At 41.2% G+C, this 19026-nt stretch overlaps 1 protein-coding gene across 1 annotated transcript; it reads right to left on the bottom strand.

The window, feature by feature from the left end:
- Positions 1-2890: 2890 nt before the first annotated feature.
- Mrps14 (mitochondrial ribosomal protein S14) lies at positions 2891-6673 on the bottom strand. Its single transcript, XM_052200964.1, has 3 exons — positions 6577-6673; positions 4730-4888; positions 2891-3280 (listed from the first exon to the last, which is right to left on the bottom strand). Exons 1-3 carry the CDS (start codon positions 6619-6621, stop codon positions 3098-3100), a joined length of 387 nt encoding a protein of 128 aa, XP_052056924.1. The 5' UTR covers positions 6622-6673; the 3' UTR covers positions 2891-3097.
- Positions 6674-19026: the final 12353 nt, after the last annotated feature.

The raw sequence follows: 19026 nt of genomic DNA, 5'->3' as shown, positions 1-19026 counted from the left end.
AAGTTGAAGTTTTACTTAAAAGTTTTGCAATATGTTTTGAGTGAATTCAAAGTTAGGCTTTGTTACTGTAAGTTTCAGAAAGTGGTAAGATAGAAAGAGGGCTGGAGCAGTGGCTGTCGACAGCTAGGCTCACCATCAAAAAGAAAACAATTAGATGCCTAGGAAAAAAAACCAGTCAATCACACTGCCACCATGAAGAATTAGGTAAAAGTTAGAACTTAAAAGGGTGGCTGAAAGTATATTGAACTGTGAAGTAAACAGACTGGTGAAACACATTAGACTGTCATATACTAGGAGATTCAGAATATGGTAAGTGTGGTATTTGTAGGGGAGATGAATCGTTATTGATATCAGTATAACAAAAACAGCCATATGCTCAACATTTACAGCATCAAAGATCTCAATGTAAACAATATTATATAAGTACTAGAAGAGATGGAACTCCTCCACTATGACCTAGGAAAAGGAAAATACATGGCAAAAAACTACACATAACCAAAAACTGATGACATACTGAGAGGTTTCCAGTAACTATAAACAAATCATTCACAGGGAAAAAAAAGGAGTTGGGGGAGATGACATTTTCTTAAATGGCATAGCCACTGGTAATTTCCCCAGCACTCCAGTCAGTAGCCCTAATAAAAGCCATTAGGTCACCAAAACTAAGGAGAGGGAAATAGAGCAGACGTAAGGTCATTCTTTTCTAGAAAGTCCTAAGAAGCCATATCAGCCCTATTTTACATTGGGAAAACGCCACTGGTTTTTATGTACGAACATATATATTAAATTTCATGTTTAAGTTAGGAAAAGTAGATGCATAGAACAAAAAAATCCAGGAATGATATACACAGTTAGGAACAAATACTAACAGGACTGTATTATGGTACATCCTAATTTTGACCTTAGAACCACTGAAATTAAAAATCAAAAAAAGCCTACTTGGTCCATTTCTGCTATGTAATTAACAGAAATAGTGAAACATTTCTCACCCTTCTGGAGCCTAATAAGTCAGATCAAAGGGCCAGTCTATGTTATGTGGTGGTTAATAAGCAGCTTTGGAGGAGGATGTAAGAGATGCAAGTCTTCAGAGCTCCCCATGTATTGCTCTCATTCATGGAGGTGAAGCTGTGGCCACTTAATACCAAGCACTGGACATAAAATATCAATATGCATTTTGGAAAGACAACTAAGCAGTAGTTGCTTTCTGTGCATGATGAATTTAGTACAAGTTATTGTCAAGTAACTTTAGAATATTTTCATTTGTCCATTAGATGAATTGTAAATTATTTTGTGCCACAATTAATAAGTATATTGCAATTTTTATGTATTGTAACAAGTTGGTGACACTGAAGCCCCCCCCCCCCCCTTTTATGGTTTTTGGAGACAGGGTTTCTCTGTGTTGCCCTGGTTGTCCTGGAACTCACTCTATAGATCAGGCTGGCCTCGAAATCTAAAATCCGCCTCCATCTGCCTCCCAAGTGCTGGGATTAAAGGCATGTGACACCACTGTCCGGCTGGTCTGAATTGCCTTTTTAAAGGTTTTTTTTTTTTTGTTTTGTTTTGTTTTTTATAATCTTGAGTCATGTGTACGTGTGTGGGTATTTACACAACATTGTTGTTGCTGCCAGAGGCTTTTGGATTTCCCAAGGAGTTGAAGTACAATTGGTTATGAGCTGTCCATCATGGGTGCTAGGAACTGAACTCTGGTCCCCTGGAAGAACAGTAATCACTCTCTGCTGAACCATCCCTCCAGTCCCCAAGGGTTAAGATTTTTATGTAAAATACACAAGTATAGAATCAATAGAAAGGTACCACTATGTTTTACTTATAAACATTTCTAGGGCTAAAGAGATGTCCTAGTGTATACCACTCTCACAGAGAACACCCATCCCAGGCAGCTCACAAGACTAAAGCACAGCTCTGGTGGTACTTGACACCTCTGGTCTCACCAAGCACTCACCCGCTGCCCTATACATACATACATACATACATACATACATACATATACATAAAAATCTTGAAACAAAACTTCTAGCAAGGCAGTGATAACTTAATGGCTATGAGTTAACCTTAGTGTATCTTGTGGTCTCTAAACATTTCCTACTAAAAGTCCTAAAGATAGATGTCTGAATCATGAAATATACTGGCTGTTACACCAGCAAGCAAGAACATAGTGAATAGCCTTATTTATAGGATATAGATGTCAAGGGACTTCCACTGGTAATAGGACAATGATGATGGGTAAGAATGGGCGGAGTGGGTTAAAGCACCAAACATAAAATTTTCTAAGATTATGGGAATGAAGAATGAGTGGTTTCTACTTTTGGTAGTATAGCAGCTTGTTTACTCTGAAAATTTATTATATATTTATGTCAAAGAAATGTATTTTAGTAATTGTTGATAGGCAAAGTTCTTAACAGTAACAAAACAAAAACCCAAGAGATGAAGCAAAGATAGAATTAGAAAATCACTACAATCCTTAATGAAAACATCCCATGAAACAGTCATCATTGGAATACATAAACCTCCAGGCAATGGTAAGCTAGCTGTAACTTGGATCCAGTGCCTTCCTCTGGCCTCCAGTACCAGGCACCCGTAAAGGGACTGGAAAACACCAGTACACATTAATGAAAAATTTTAAAGATGAAACTATTTAGCAGTTTTTATTCACTGTCACATAAAGTTGACCCTAAATATAATTTAGAATATCGTGTTTAACTCTTGTTATCTAAAAAGTGATAGTAACTGCAGACCAAGGAAGCTGGTCCAGGAATAAAACAGAACAGCAGCCTGTCACTTAGATCTGACATCTAGAAATATTTTGTGAAATCACTCCAAAAGTATATATTATTTTGCTACTGAACATCAAACTTGAAGGAAAACACCATACTTTCACAGGAAATAGTTTTATTCCACTCTTAACTTTAAAGTTAAAAGACAATTCAGTGACAAATAATCACATTTAGAATCTAAAAGTTAGAACTCAGGGTCACATAGACTAAACACACCAGTTCCTTTCTGAGAAGACCCAGGCTTTGGTCTTAAGTCTCTTGCCAGGATTGGCCTCCCTGGCAGCTGGGCAGGTTCTGAAACGGTTTTACCACATTGCTCGCTGGACTCCAGAAAGTAGCCCATGGTCAGCTAAGTGGCGGAAGACAATGCGACTAAGTCTCCAGCGACGCTTAACACCACGTGGGCGAGATGTCATAACACACCGATTTCTGATTCTAACAGGACAGCTATCCCGTGGAAGGGCAGCAATTTCATCACTAGCCATTTCCTAGGGGAAAATTATAACACAGATCATAACACAGTGCCTAAAAAAAGTGAAAAATGGGCTACAATCTTAGCCCATAACTGTGGATATATCAGAAATAAAACAGAAATGTTTGATGTTTTTTCAGTGTGATTTTAAAGATTAAAACAACCATAATCCACAAATCATAATAACAAATTTCAGTTGTTATTTTTATAAATAGCATATAATGTGTAGCCATCACTGAATTATAAAATAACGTCAGCACCCAAGGCTGATGATGCCTCTCTTCTAAGGACACTGGCTAATAGCTAATATGTTCACTAATACCATAAATACACATTTTTTTCCTGTTACAAACTGTATGTCATATGCCCATATAATACTTTTTGTCTTTATTCATTTGTTAGGTTTTTTAAATTCTCCAGTATGCTGGCTAGAACACCTACACTGCTCCAAGTGTCATTAGTATCCTCAGTCACCTTGATGCTAATTTCACTGAGTATATTGGAATTCCTTTATGTATTCTCTGGCTGGTAGAGATGTGAATGTTGGGTTCAGACCTGGGACAAGCAGCTGAGGTAACTTAACACCAAAGCAGATCTGTCCTTCAGGCTCTTGCACAGCCTTCAGTCCCTACCTGAATTTTCCCCTCAGGGCCTGCGCTTTCTCTTCCCCAGAGGCTCTTCCCTGTCAATCCAGGCACTTTAGTTCTTGTTCTCTCTCATGCTTGTTTCTTTCTATCTTTCTCCTCTCCATTCTGTCATAGACGTTAATATTACTTGAATTTGGCTCATTTTGCTGTCAGAGATAACCTATAGAGATAACAGATCACTGCATAGGTTCTGTTTTGAGTTATTGTAAATATTGCTGTTCTATATATCCCTGTTTAGGTCATTTAGGAAAAAAAATATGTGAATGCATTTATTGCCCCATACCAACACACATAGTTTTTGAAGGACAAAAGCTTTAAGCATCTGAGCTGATGATACTTAGGGAAGACCATGGCTTGAGACTAATAAAAAGTTTGATCACCAGAATCCCCAAAGCTTTATGAAGATTCTGGCGACGGCAGAAATAAAGGAGGGCAGCCAGACAAGGTTTACATGAAAGAGAAGTGTTTACAATGTCCATGAATCTTGTACAAGTAATGTCTACACTGGAAAGTGGTGGAGGGAAGAAAGTATGACAGATTAGGCTCAGGTTGTCAGTAAAAACATACCGGATGTGTTAGCACACTACTGACCCTTGATAGAATTCGAGAGACACACAAAAAGTAGACTAACATTTAAAAGGAACAACATTGCAATACCTAGAAAAACCACTATGTTGATTGACTTGAATATTTGATCTTATTCACCAGAAATCACATTAAGAAGTTGCAATAAAACAGCGCCAAAAAAAAAAAAAAAAAAAAAAAAAGAATATGAGGATAGTTAATGATTTTTTTAAGAAAGGGACTGTCTTACAAACCTGAAGGTCTTTTGGCAAAATGGTATTCTTTCTGAGCGAATTGATCCGAAGCCTCTCATCAGCGTAGTCATACGCCATTTTTCGTCTCTTCACATCACGCAACATTCTCCAGTCTACATAGTATCCTCGAACTTGACCTGATGCTGACGGCGGAACTGCCTAAAAGAGACAAGGACCATGCGTGCTGCAAGTGGTTTTCCAAGCCAACAAACTTCTTTCTAAATGGCTTCCAGCAGTGCAATTTTTATATTTGGCATGTATGAATGCACATGTATGCGTGCTTGTGTACGGATGGGCATGTGTGGTCAGGGCACAACTTCAGTGAATCAGTTCTGCATGTGTACAGGTGTTGGGGGGGGGGGGAGGTGGAGGAAAACGTTGCTGAGTCAGTTACTCGTACCACATGGGTCCTTAGGACTGACCTGAGCAGGCATTTTACCCACTGAGCCATCTCATCAGGGGAAGACTTAATATTTTTTTAAAATTAACGTATGGCATTTATTTATTTGTGTGTGCATGTGCATACTACAACTCTTGTGGAAATCGGAGGACAATTTGCAGGAGTGTTCCTCTTTCTTAAGTTACTGTTACTTTCTCCCACACCCTCAGGTTCTGATGACTTCAGTGTCCTTAGTTATAAAATTAGAAGCAATCTGGAGAGAATTTCCAAAGTCCCATTGCCGTGCCTCCACCCCTCAGTACGTGTACTACGCTCTGCACCCCTCCCGTTGGTTATGTGACACCTCTGTCCATTACAGTGGCCACGAACTCTGGATATGGCTAGTAGGATCTAGGACCGTAAGCAGTACAAGTGGGGACATCATTCTCACTATTAACTTGCTTAAAATTTCAAATATCAAACAACTTTGTTTTTGGTGCAACTGCAAAAGTTAGCATCCCAACAGCGATATATTTTAAGTTGTCAGATAACCTAAGACTTTGAAACCTACTTCCAACAGAAAAATGTGTAAATGTCACATAAGTCATTCTAATTTTGACTGGTTAGGATACGAATATACCTGCCTAAAAATATCTATCAAAATTAACGGCACCTACTTTTTAACTTCAATATAAATACTAGAAAATACTTAAATCACCCTTGTGGTTTGCATTACATTTCTACTGGACAAAACTGCTATTCGTGACCTAACCACATTCCTAAAGTCAAAATTCATACACAACTCTATATCCTCTCCTGCCTGCAAAAAAAAGGCAGATCTCCGGCGATTCTTCCCTGTTCTCTATTATCAGTGTTCCCTACTCTACTGGATCTTTCCCGCTATTCTACAGATATGATGTAATGTCATAGAAAATAAAAAACCCAGGTTTCCCTCTGGTTGACACCTCTCCCCAGCAAAACTATCCAAGACTTCTCCAACTTCCTTTGCTACTCTTACCAGTTTCTGTCCACATAATAATTACTCCTTAACTCTACAGCCAATTCTCAGCCCTTTAATTAATTCTTCAGTTTTAGCGGAATGGCTTGCTCCTATTCGAAATTCTGCCACCACCTGCTTCCAAGTCACCACTAGCTGACAGTTCCCTTCAGTCTCCTTGCACAATCAGAGCCTCTGAGGTCTCAATCATCCGATTCCCCTCTCTTCTCCATTTACACACAGTTCCTTATAAACCGCAGTCATTGTCGCAGCTTTCAAATCACGGATCCACACCTGAATACCAAACCCTCGATTGCAGCTTAGGGCGCTCCTAACCTAGCCAGAACGGGATAGCACACAGGAGCCTTGGGACTGGTCTCCGAGCGCATTACAGGTCACAGGGTTACGAGGGACCCACAGGACACGGAATTCAGGGAAGAGGTGGGCTGGCGAGAAAGGCAAGGTCCTGACCTGCCGGAAGGTCCGCAGCAGCGAGCCTAGCACGGACGCCGCCATGTTGCCTGCCTGGCCAGCCAACCACCTCCGCTGCTTTACAACACCGGAAATAGATGTGTGGGGGCGGGGCTTGTGCTTCAAAGGGCGGGCCTGGGGCAGGATTTAGCCTATAGAAAAGAAGAGATTAGGGACTTCCGATCTCGCGGTATTTCACAGAATTTAGGCAAATCATCCATCCGGACCGCCCACTTAGGCAGAAGTAGAACTGTGAGGCTGCGCGACCTCTCCTGGAGCTCGCCGTTCCTCTGTCTCAGCCCCGCCCAACCTGCGCCTGAGGTCTGCACGTGGGCGCCACCCGGCGGGAACTTGGTAGCATTGGTCACTCATTCTGCAGAACTGGCACAGGTCACATTTCTGCTGTAATGATGATGGTGGTGGCCCTGACAGAGTTTTTGCTTGCATGTCAAGGGTTTTAACATATATCATACGTTAAAGGTCTCAATCATCCTTTATTTTATATAATATTTATATTATATCATGTCTGTATTAAAGTTGTATAGGTTTTACTTTTCTGTCACTGTGTGTTGGAGGGTAGCAGTGGTAAGTGTGCATGTGCCATTTAAAACCTGCTGTTTTCTGTCCAGTACAGGGCACTTTCCTGTCATTTTCCTAGCCTGTATCATAGATGTGTTGACGGATACAGTGAGGAGCAGCCCACTGGGCTATTTACACAGGAACCTCCCAGGAAGAAGGAGAGTTTTCTCTAAGAGTTCCAATTTATCGAACATTTCTAGTGGGCTAGGAAAAGTCTGACTGAACTATATGACAGGATAAGACAACCAGGAGTCCCTGCCATCATACCTAGATCTATAAAGCCCTAGACCAGCAAGCAGCAGGTGCCTCAAACCCTTATTAAAACTCACCCACACTCACCCCCACGCCACATACAACATAATTGGGCATCATTTATAGTCATCTCAGGATATGGGTACACAGCAAACTCTTTTATTATGTTTTCTGTTGTTTTAAGATGCCTGTTTGTTTTCATCTGGAGTTAGATGGGTAGGGAGGTGGGAAGATCTGGGAGGAGATGAGGGAGGGGAGATATATTGTATGAAAAAATATTTCTTTTCAATTAAAAACAAGGAAGAGTTTCACTAATGTGTTACTATTTCAGCAAAGCCAAACTTTTGGAAGGGTCTTGAAAGTCAGAAAGATATGTTTATAGGCTATAGGGTAAGAAATGAGTTTTATACAATTAAACTATTCACAGACCTATGAGCTGAATTCTTAGAAGGCCCAGGAAAAAATCAAAAGATTAAAATCAGTGTGCCCATTTATAATATTTCTGGAAGTTAAAGGTTCTTCTCCCCCCCCCCCCCAAGGCAGGGTTTCTCTGTGTAATAGTACTGGCTATTTTAGAACTCGACTTCTAGACTAGGCTGGCCTGGAACTCACAGAGATCTCCTTGCTTTTGCCTCCCAATTGCTGCTGGGATTAAAGGTGTGTGCCATTATACCCCGCAAAATTAAACTTGCTTCACTTGTCCATAATTTCTTAATTTTCTCCCAAAGATAATACTGTCAAACCTCTAAGAATGAAGAACATGATAAATCCAAAACGAAGAACACACAGATAAAAGAATTAGAAAACTGGGGACTGGAAGGAGGGCTCAGTGCTTAAGAGCACTGACTGTTCTTCCGAAGGTCCATAGTTCAAATCCCAGCAACCACATGGTGGCTCACAACCATCCGTAACAAGATCTGACTCCCTCTTCTGGAGTGTCTGAAGACAGCTACAGTGTACTTACATATAATAAATAAATAAATCTTTAAAAAAACAAGAATTAGAAAATTGACTGGAACTTGCAAGTTTAACATGGAAGTCAGAACTTTACAAATCAATCCTCAGATGCTGTGAACTTAATATGGTGTGTGGAGGTTCTGTGGGGAGGAGTTTGTCTGGTTAATAGTTAGCAGCATACAAGGTTGTCCTACCATATTTTTTATCTTAAGTTAGGTTTATAGCATTACATTAGTTTACATTTAGAGTTGAAATGCTTATGATGTTGCTTATTTCACGTTCAAGCAGCATAGGGACATACCTGTCTTTGATGGCGGAGAACCCACTTTCTGGGTCTGCTTACTTATATAGTGAGCAAGCCACACATGCCACATCTTTCCAACAATTCAAGGGGATTCACCACACTGACAGAAATCTCCAAAGAAAATAGCTGGAAATTGCACTAAATAGTGCTTAAACTAGCAATAAATTTAATAATAAAACAAATAAAAGTATACATTATATTTTTTTTCCAGTGAGCTTTCAGTTTGAAAAACTAAATAGCAGAAGTAAATCTTAAGTTTTGCTTGTTTGGTTGTTTTTTTTTTTTAAATGATAAATCTGGAATTTCACTGAAAACTGGGAGATTCATCAGCAAAACCACAGACAATACATCCACCATCTGGAGAAAGCCTTTTAGTAATTTGGGAAGTAGCTGAGATACAATGTCTTGAAGTCTTTCAGGGAGAGGCCTTGGGGAGAAGGCACTTTCTCCCTCTGTTCTTGAATGTCCTGAGAGACTTTATTTGGAGTCCTCTCACAGAGAGCTTCCACGCACGAGAAGACAGTGTATCTTGGCTTATACTTATCTAAACAAGCCAAACGGCCTTCAAGATAAAACTGGCAGCACGTTTCTCTGCATCTGCATTAAAGGTTATTTAGAGATCAAAGTATTTCTTGAGTCAGGTGCCTATCAGTACTGTTTTCCAGAAACTCCACCCTCTACCCCACCTAGAAACTTGGTCTGGAGCTGGCACTAGACACCACTGCTATAATCTTACTGAATGAATTCCTTCATGGACAACAGTGCATGCTGCAGCCTTGTGAAGAGAACTTGCTGAGCTACCTCTGTCCTCCAACGATATCATATAACCTTTATCAGCTGTGTGTGTATGTGTGTGTGTGTGTGTGTGTGTGTGTGTGTGTAAAACTAGTTTTCCCCTGGTAGGCTAGGTTTTCATCCTGCATTACAGAGTGACAAGGAACATGGCCAAGAGCAGGCAGGAAAACTATATCTGTCCAGAGTTGGATGTAGGACATGCCCAGATCTCACTGGAAACTGGCCAGGAAGACTTCAAGCCCTAGGAGCCAGGTGGATCTGGATTGTTTGCTTTGTTGAAAATGGCAAAGGTAATGGTAGTGCATGCCTGTAATCCCAGAACTTGGGAGGATCAGGGATTCAAGGCTAGCCTTGGGTACAGAGCAAGTTCAAAGCCATCATGGGCTACAATGAGACCCTGTCACAAAATAACAACAACAACAGACAATGGCTAATTCGTGGCAAATGGAAGAGTATCCCAGGATCTGGTGCTCTCAGGCCTGGTAGGGTAAATATTCATGACTTACAAGCTTTTGGAATTCTTTATCAGTTTATTGTAAAGAATAAAGATGGACAAAAAGATAGAAGACATGTATAAAACAATATAGAAGAGACACAGACCTTGATACCCTTCTACTCCCCAGGAAACTCCACCCCTTCCCGCAAAACTCCAAAGAGCTCCTTTACACATCATTGGTAACTATAGAAAGTGGAGTAAAATATACATAATGTTTTACTCCATTTTGTACTTCTATAATATGATATATAAGATTGTGTAATCCATGAAGAACAAAGATATGGTCTAGGGATGTTGATCAGCTGGTGGAGAACATGCCTAATATGAGCAGTTCCCAGATAGATCCCCAACACTGTGTAAATGGCCATAGTGGCTCACGCCCATCATCCCAGACTCGAGAGATGAAGGTAGGAGGGTCAAAGTTCAAAGTCACCCAAACTCTGAGTCCAGCCTGGACGACATGAGGCTCTGTGTCAAAAATGACAAATTCAAGTGCAGTCCAGAGAGGCCGGAAGGGAGTGTCAGGTCCTCTGGACCTGGAGGTGCAGACCCTTACAAGCCATCACATGGGGGCTAGGAACTGAACTCAGGTACTTTGGAAGAGCAGCCATCTTAACCACGGGGGCGTCTCTCCAGCCCTGTGTGAGGAACTTCTTGCTGCACCATCACCACATTAAGAGAATGAGTGAAAGGCAGAAGAGCCAGAGTCACCCCAAAACAAACCTACTCTCAGGACAGCAAGCCTACTGTCCATCCTGTCCAATAGTGTCCATCCTGTGCCATTAATCCATTAGAACCTGATCTAATTACCCCGTAAGGTGTAGCCTCTTTGTTGCACTGTGGATTAAACTTCAACACATAACACAAAATTGTCCCTCATAGCCATTTTATGTATACAGGGTAGAGGCACCAGCTACCCTCATATTATTTTGCAATTGTTCCTACCGTTCACTTCCCCACTATTTACTAACCCTCTCTTTTGGTCTCTGTGGGCAATGCATGCACAAGGTGAACAGACATACACGCAGGCAAAATATCCATACACATAAAAGAAGAAAAATAAATAAATAAATAAATAAATAAATAAATAAATAAATAAATAAATAAAGGCCTTTGTCAGAATCAAGCCCCTTTATGTTATACTTTTGAGCATTTCAGAACATTCCAGAAGTAAATCTGGAATTTGTGCTTGTTTTCATTTTTTTGAGGCAGTCTTGCATAGCCTGGATTGTCCTTAGACTTGCTGATATTTCATCCTCCATTTTCTATAAAGGAAGTTGTACCAAACAGTGACCTCCTACTTTCCCCTTCCCCCAGCCTCTGACTACTACATTTTCTTTATAATTTTGAGTATTTTAAGAACCTGATATAAATAGAGTCACCCAATGCTTGTCATTTTGTGACTGTCTTTGTTGTTTTGGGACAGGTTTTACTGTGTTCCCTAAGGTGGCCTCTGACATGCCACCCTCCTGTTTTAGTCTCCTGAGTGCAACTGGCAACTGGCTTCTTTCCTGGTGTCTTCAAGTTTCACTTAGACTGCAGTGCATCTCAGCATTTCATTGATTTGTTAGGGCTGGAGGCTTTTCAGATACATGGTTATACCACACTGTGTTTCTCTCACTAGGAACTTAATTAACTTTTACCTTTTGGCAACTGTGAATAGTTCTGCTGTGAACCTATATATGCAAATATTTTAAGTTGTATTAGTATCATATAGGATATTGATCATTTTGAGATGGTACTAAAATGGAAGTATCTGAGATAATGTAACTAGAATCCAGAAGTTTCTTTAATTAGGATTGCTTTGTAAACAGCATCAGACCACCTATCCCCTCCCAAGTATACTTCCCTCTTGGCTTAATGTTTGAGCAATGTGAGGAGGTCTATAGAAGGATCATTTGAGTTCATATGATAAGTAATTTTTCTTGGCCATTTTGGAGACTGTAGAAAAATCAGTTGTTCTTACTATCTTGGCATATTAGAACCAAGAGAACCATTATCAGTCATTTGTTTAGTCAGTCAATATGAGTGGTGATTAATTTATATCAATATGGGAACTAGGTATGTGTGTGAAGGAGACAGAAAAGAACATCTCCACCCTTCTGATGAGTTTGGAGATTATCCATTCAGATGGATATATATTACTTCATAGTCTTTCTATAAAATACTTTTTGGGTGAACAGTAAAATTCATGAGTTAAATATTTTAAAACCTGATTGCAAGTGTGACCTAGTTGTTGTATTGGCTCCAGGTTGAATAAAATGGTAAGGGTGGCAGTGTAGAGCAGTGGCTCTCAGCCTGTGGGTTGTGGCCATTGGAAAGCTGTATTTCCAATGGTCTTGGGCACCAAGACACCTCTTAGTAGCAATATTACAGTTATGAAGTAGCAACAAAAATGTTATGGTTGGGGGTCCCCACAGCATGAGGGTTGCAGCATTAGGGAGGCTGAGAACCAATGTGCTAGAGGATGAATCTGAGGTTCAGGAAGGTCAGGCCACTCAGTAAGCCCACAGAGTTCATTCTGGGCTGCGACATGTGTTTTTGTCTTTATGTTGTCCTCTGGAGATGTGATGATTCACTGATAAAAGCCTGGCTGTTGAAATGGAACACATTTCCTAAACAGTGTATTAATTGGCTCATATATGTAACTTTTACCATTTTAGTCAATCAACAAACAAGTAACATTTTTCTTTTTTTAAATTTTCTATATTCTTTGTTTATATTCCAAATGCTTTCCCCTTACCCAATTCCCCCCTCCCCATATGTCCCATAAGCCCTCTTCTCTCCACCCATTCCCCAATCACCCACCTCCCATTTCTCTGTCCTGGTACTCCCTTATGATGCTGGATCAAGCCTTTCCAGGACCAGGGCCCTCTCCTTCCTTCTTCTTGGGTATCATTTGATATGCTAATTGTGTCTTGAGTATTCAGAGCGTCTGGGCTAATTAATATCCCAAAAGTGACATTTTTAAATGTAACTTTTATTCAGTAGATATAATTGTCTCTGAGGCTCACTGCTGAATAAATTCACCCTTTCTAGTTCTTTCTGAACTCTGGCTGGTTCAACTCAACTGCTTTGCCTCAAACTCTTCTCCAAGCTAACTGATTCAAACTGGGTTCTCTCAGCTTCTCATTGAATTGCTATACATGGTCTCAAACTAATTCTGGCAGTCTGCTCTAATCTTCTGAGTTCTTCTTATTCTCTGGCTTCAGCTGCCTCTGCATGAACTCCTGAAGGAACTCAAGTCCACTGCACTTACTGCACTCCACTCACCTGAACCAAACTCACCCGGCTGAACTGCACTCACTGAACGCTCCTCAGCTGTTAGGGAGTAAAGGTGTGTACTAACAAATTAGATCCAGATCATGCAGTAATCCAGGGCAGGTCTGCATTTTGGTCAGATCATATAGACTTAGAAGGTCATGGGATGTGATTCCTTGCCAAATCAGCCATGTTGCTGGATTAAAATTCTCTCTACAGAGATTTTCTCCAGAAACTAATTCTAATACATACACACACACACACACACACACAGAGAGAGAGAGAGAGAGAGAGAGAGAAAGAGAGAGAGGGGGGAGGGGGGAAGGGAGGCAGGCAGGGAGGGAGGGGAAGAGAGAGAGAATAAATGGATAGCAATATTGTCTTTATTTTTTTAACCAAGATTTAATGTACATTTATTCTTAACACGTGGAACATATAGTATAAAGATTTCATACTGAATAAATGATATTCATTAAGCCAAAAAAGGAAAAAAAAGGAGGAATTTACATCAAGTTTTTAGCTACATTGTTGAAATACAAATATGTAGATTTTATCACTGAAAAAAAATCTCAATTGTGTTTCTTCATCAGGAACTTCAACTGAACCTAGAACTTTTTCACACCTCGATTAGAAAGGAAACAAAACAAAACAAAAACCTAGAACAAAATAAACTGTAAGTTGATTGGCTGCTGAGACAGCAAGGACTTTTTACAGAGACCTGTAGAGCATCGCACCGAGGGGGGCAATGTCTGGCAAGAGATTAAATAGCTGTGTCTCGCTTTGTGCAGGTCACCAACTTGTTAACTAACTCGCCATATTGTCTTTAAAGAAGAAAAATAATGAATGATCTTTCCTCACCAGGCATTATATAATATATAATATATATAATACAGCCATAAAATGGAGCACCTGTGGTGCTCATAATAAAATCAATAGATGGCAAGTGATCTAGAATATCTATGCAAGAAGCCTTGATCATGTATTAAAGAAAGTATAAGATCAATGAACAAATAGTACCTGGAGAAACTGGGGAAACTTGAAGTATTGTCTTTATTTCTTACCAGATATTGAAGTATACTTCAGGTAAAATGGTTGAAAGTGGGGTAGGTGCGGCTGAAACCATGGTTCAGTGTTTAAGAGTATTGTATTGTCTTACAGAGGACCTAAGCTTGGTCCCCTGCAGCCACGTCACATGACTCACAACCCTTTATAACCACAGTTGCAGGGGGATCTGGCCTCCTCAGATCTTCCCTCATATGCACCCCCCCACACACACAGACAGAAACGCATATACATAATTTGAAACTGATAGTAAAAATAACCCTTTTTTTTTTTTAAAATAGAATCCAGAGGGATCCAGTTTTTAAAGAATTACATTCTGACAGACAGTTCTTAGAACGTCCAGTAACATGGGGGGAATACTCAGCTCCTCCAAGGGAATGTGAATTAAATTAATGACACTGACACAAGCTAGCAAACCAGTTGTTTTTCCTTTAATTCAATGTTGTCATGAGTATGGGGTGTGAGTAACTTTATACTCTGTTGTGGAATGTCAGGTGCTCTAGTTTCTGCAGAGCAGTTAGCTTTCCCAAAATGTGTACCTGTTGGCCCAGGTATGCTACTTTGAGGAATGAATTCTGAGAAAAACCTGAAACCATGGAAAGTTATACATAATTACACTCACCATGAGATTATTTATCATCAGAGAAAATTAATAAGTCCACATCAGGGAATGAGTTAAGTGGATTAAAACACAGCATCATAATTCTAACTGCAAAACAAAACAAGACAAAAAAAAAAAAAAAAAAAAAAAAAAAAAACCAAAACCAAAACCAAACAAAAAACCAAACCACTGGGAAGGGGCTAGCGAGAGAACTCAATGTTTAACCCTCTGTGCTGCCAGGGAACCAGGTTTGATTCCAAAACCTACATGATAGCTCTCTTCTGGCCTTCATGGACACTAGACAGGCATGTGATATACAGACTTATATGAAGGCAAAATACCTGTGCACATAAAATGAAATGAAATAAAATAAAAACAGAGCAGCGGGGGCTGGCAGGAAGTTCAGTAGCGCTTGCCATCAAGCTTGCTGACCTAAGTTTGATCCTCAGGACCGACATGTGGAAGGAGAGGACCTGTTTCTACAGATTGTCCCCTAACTGAAGTACACTGTGGATGCATTAACTCCTACCCACCCCACAGAATAAATAAGTATAATAAAAATGTTTAAAATCTGTTGCTTGTTGAGTGTAATAGTTCATACTTGCTTCCTAGCACTTAAGAAGCTGAGACAGGAGGATCATCATGAATGTGAGGTCAGTCTCGGCTACATAGAAAGACATACTCCTAAAAAAAGTCAAAAATGACTAAGATCAAAAACTCAAGTGATGCACATCCTGGGGAGGATGTGGAGCAAGGGGAGCACTCCTCCATTGCTGGTGGGAGTGCACACTTGTACAACCACTTTGGAAATCAATTTGGCACTTTCTCAGAAAACTGGGAATAGTTCTACCTTATGACCCACCTATACTCCTGGGCATATACCTCCAAAACTCTTCACTCTCCTACAAATACAGTTGCTCAACTATGTTCATAGCAGTGTTATTCATAATAACCAGAATCTGGAAATGATCTACATGTCCCTCAACTGAAGAGTGGATAAGGAAATGTAGATTTTGCAGGCAAATGGCCAGAACTTGAGAATATCATCCTGAGTGAGGTGAAGGGGTGTTGGAATGGAAGGCAGATAGAAGGAGGGTAAGAGATGGGAGTGGGGATTTTGGGGTTGGGTGTGGGGAGAGGCATGGGGAATGGCCAGATGGCCATGAGAATGAATGGAAATCTGCAACTGATGGGGGAGGAGGAGTCATCTCCAGGAAGAGAGAGAGACCTGGATCAGGGAAGGTGCTTAAGAAACAGTAGAGGTGTCCTTAGCTGTGACTCACAGCAGTGGGGATATGGAGCCTGGGAGGGCGGCCTTCTGTGACCAAGCAAGAACTCTGTTGGAACAATAGGGACACCATCCAACTCACAAAACCTTCCATCCAAAACTTACCTTGTCTACAAGAAATGCAGGGATTGGGGTTGAAGCAGAGATTAAGGGAATGGCCACCTAATAATTTGCCCAACTTGAGACCCATCAAATGGACAAACATCAATCCCTGACACTACTAATGATACTCTGTTATGCTTGCAGACAGGAGTCTAGAGGCTCCACCCAGCAGCTGACTCAGACACATGCAGACACCACAGCCAAACAGTGGATGGAGCTTGGGGACTCTTACGGAAGGACAGGAGGAAGAATTGCAGCCCCCAAGGAGACAGGAAAACCAATAGAATCAACTAACCTGGACCCTCGGGGCTCTCAGAGACTGAACCACCAACAAAAGAGCATACAAGGGCTAGATCTAGGCCTCCCCACACATTTGTAGCAGATGTGCAGGTTGGTCTTCATGTGGATCCTGAACATCTGGAGTAGGGGCTATCCTAAAAACTGTTGCCTGTTTGTGGGATATGTTCTTCTAGCTCGCCTCTCTTATCTGGTCTCAGTGGGAGAGGAAGTGCCTTGGCTCACAAAGACTTGAAGTACCAGGGTGGGGAGATAGCCAAGAGATACCTCCCACTCACAGGAGGAGTGGGGGAATACTGTGGGAGGGGCTGACGCAGAGTGGGGAAGTGAGATGGATATAAAGTGAGTAAAAAAATTTGGGGGCTGGAGAGATGGCTCAGCGGTTAAGAGCTCTGGCTGCTCTTCCAGAGGTCCTGAGTTCAATTCCCAGCAACCACATTGTGGTTTACAACCATCTGTAATGGAGTCTGATGCACTTTTCCGGTGTGTGTCGGAAGACAGCTACAGTGTACTCGTATAATAATAAATAAATAATATTAAAAAAATTAAAAATGAAAAAATTCTATTGAAAAAAAAAGTCTAGGGCTGGGTGTGGTGGTCCGAGACTTTATACCCAGTGCTGGGGAGGCAAAGGCTGAGACTGGGAGTTTGTGGCCAGCCTGGTCTACAAGGCAAGTCCAGGACTGCCAGGGCTTAGAGAAAGCCTATCTCAAAAATCTCTACCCACTAAAACGTCTAATGGGTTTCACGCACACCACACAGACACACACACACACACACACACACACACACACACACACACACATACGTATGCATATTACTTGCAATCTTATGATTTAAAAATTTCCAGATTCCTTATGATTTACATATATTACTTTAATACTTACATGTATACAGCGGTTAATTTATAAACAACTAGTTTTCATCGTCTAATGACTGTCATCTCCACATATATATTTTAATTATTTGATTTTGTATTTTATGTGTGAGTGTTTTGCCTGTATTTACGTCTAGGTACCACCTTGTGTGCCTGGTGCCCATGGAGGTCGGAAGAGCACATCAGGGACACCCAGGGACTGGAATTACGGATGGCGAGTGCTGGGGATCAAACCTGGTCCTCCGGAAGTGTTCTGAGCTCTGAGCATCTCTCCAGCACCCCCCCCGCCCCGCCCCCCCCCATGTTTCTAAACTGTATTTTTCAGTGGTGAAGGTAAGGGTCATTCCTAGTTCCAACCAGTATCCTTTGTTTATCCCCAGGGACAAGCCGTGACCAAGCATGGAGAGACTGAATTTCAAACTGTTTGCTTCACTCCCTTTATTATGTGCGGAGCCATCCGCCCTCTCTTTTGTCCACATTCTCTGGCTCCTGTTTGTCCGCTTTCAAACACTCTGCTGTCCCTGTGGTTTATAATTCACTCTAACACAGGACGGATGGTTTCCTTACTAGCTCCGATTAGGGAGGAGTAAGTAATTGTTCCCTTTTAAAATTCCGTAATGAGGGAAGAACTAACTTGTCACCAGCCTCTTAGTCCCACAGTAAGAGTGTTTATGTGGTTTGTTCTAAATCGGTGTCTGTGACCATGATATGTCACCAGCATCCTTGGTTCTCCTGTTCCGCATTGTAGTGCTTCGCAGGGCTGACTTTTTCTATGACCAGGCCTTTCATGCTAGAGCTGGATGTGTCTGTATTCATAAGAACTAGAGTTCTTGGACACACAGAGGAACAAGGATCAAGAGAGGAGGAAAATGGGATTGAAGAACACGGGAGGGGGACAGAAAGGCGCTCGCACGGTTTCTCCCCCTCTGCCTCGTCCCCTTCCCTTTCCCTCCTACCCCCTCCCAGTTCCAAAATGGCGTGTACAGACTATAGATGAAACCACTGTTCTCATTATGTATCTGCCTTTGTTTAAACTCCACCAAATAACAATTCTATTGGTTAACCAGCATGGGCAGTGGTCCTGTAGGTTCTGCGCAGTCTGGCGGCCACCTCCTGCTTACATGAGGTTCCACCCGGACTTCCGTGCTGTGAGCCATTTTGGACACAGGATGGCAGTATGACTACATCTGAACTCTAACAGCAGGGTCTCTAGGCAGATTCTACAAGTCTCTCCTGTGTTTGTGTGCCCCAGCCCCACCCCAGCTGTATTCCAAATAAAACGATAACACCTTGTCTATCATTAGATAGGATTCATGTCTGCGATTAATTGGCCTCCTTTGCAGGCAAAAGACGCCACATATTGTGTAGGGGCCTGTGCTCAATAGAAGCTGCAGGGGAAGTACTGTCAGAGGAAGTTTAACATGAAGCATTTTCCTCTCTTTCCCAGACTCTCAACTTGTCACAGATTTTCATTCTCTATTTAATAAAGAAAAATGAAATCATTAAATTCAATTTTAAGCCATTAGCAGGAATTGAACCACTCATTTCTAGCGTATGCAATGCCAGTTCACAATGCAAA

This window comes from Apodemus sylvaticus, chromosome 12 (genome assembly GCF_947179515.1).
Source record: "Apodemus sylvaticus chromosome 12, mApoSyl1.1, whole genome shotgun sequence".
In the NCBI taxonomy this organism is placed as follows: Eukaryota; Metazoa; Chordata; class Mammalia; order Rodentia; family Muridae; genus Apodemus; species Apodemus sylvaticus.
Note: the sequence above shows the minus strand (reverse complement) of the source record. Positions and strands in the feature narration are given on the sequence as shown.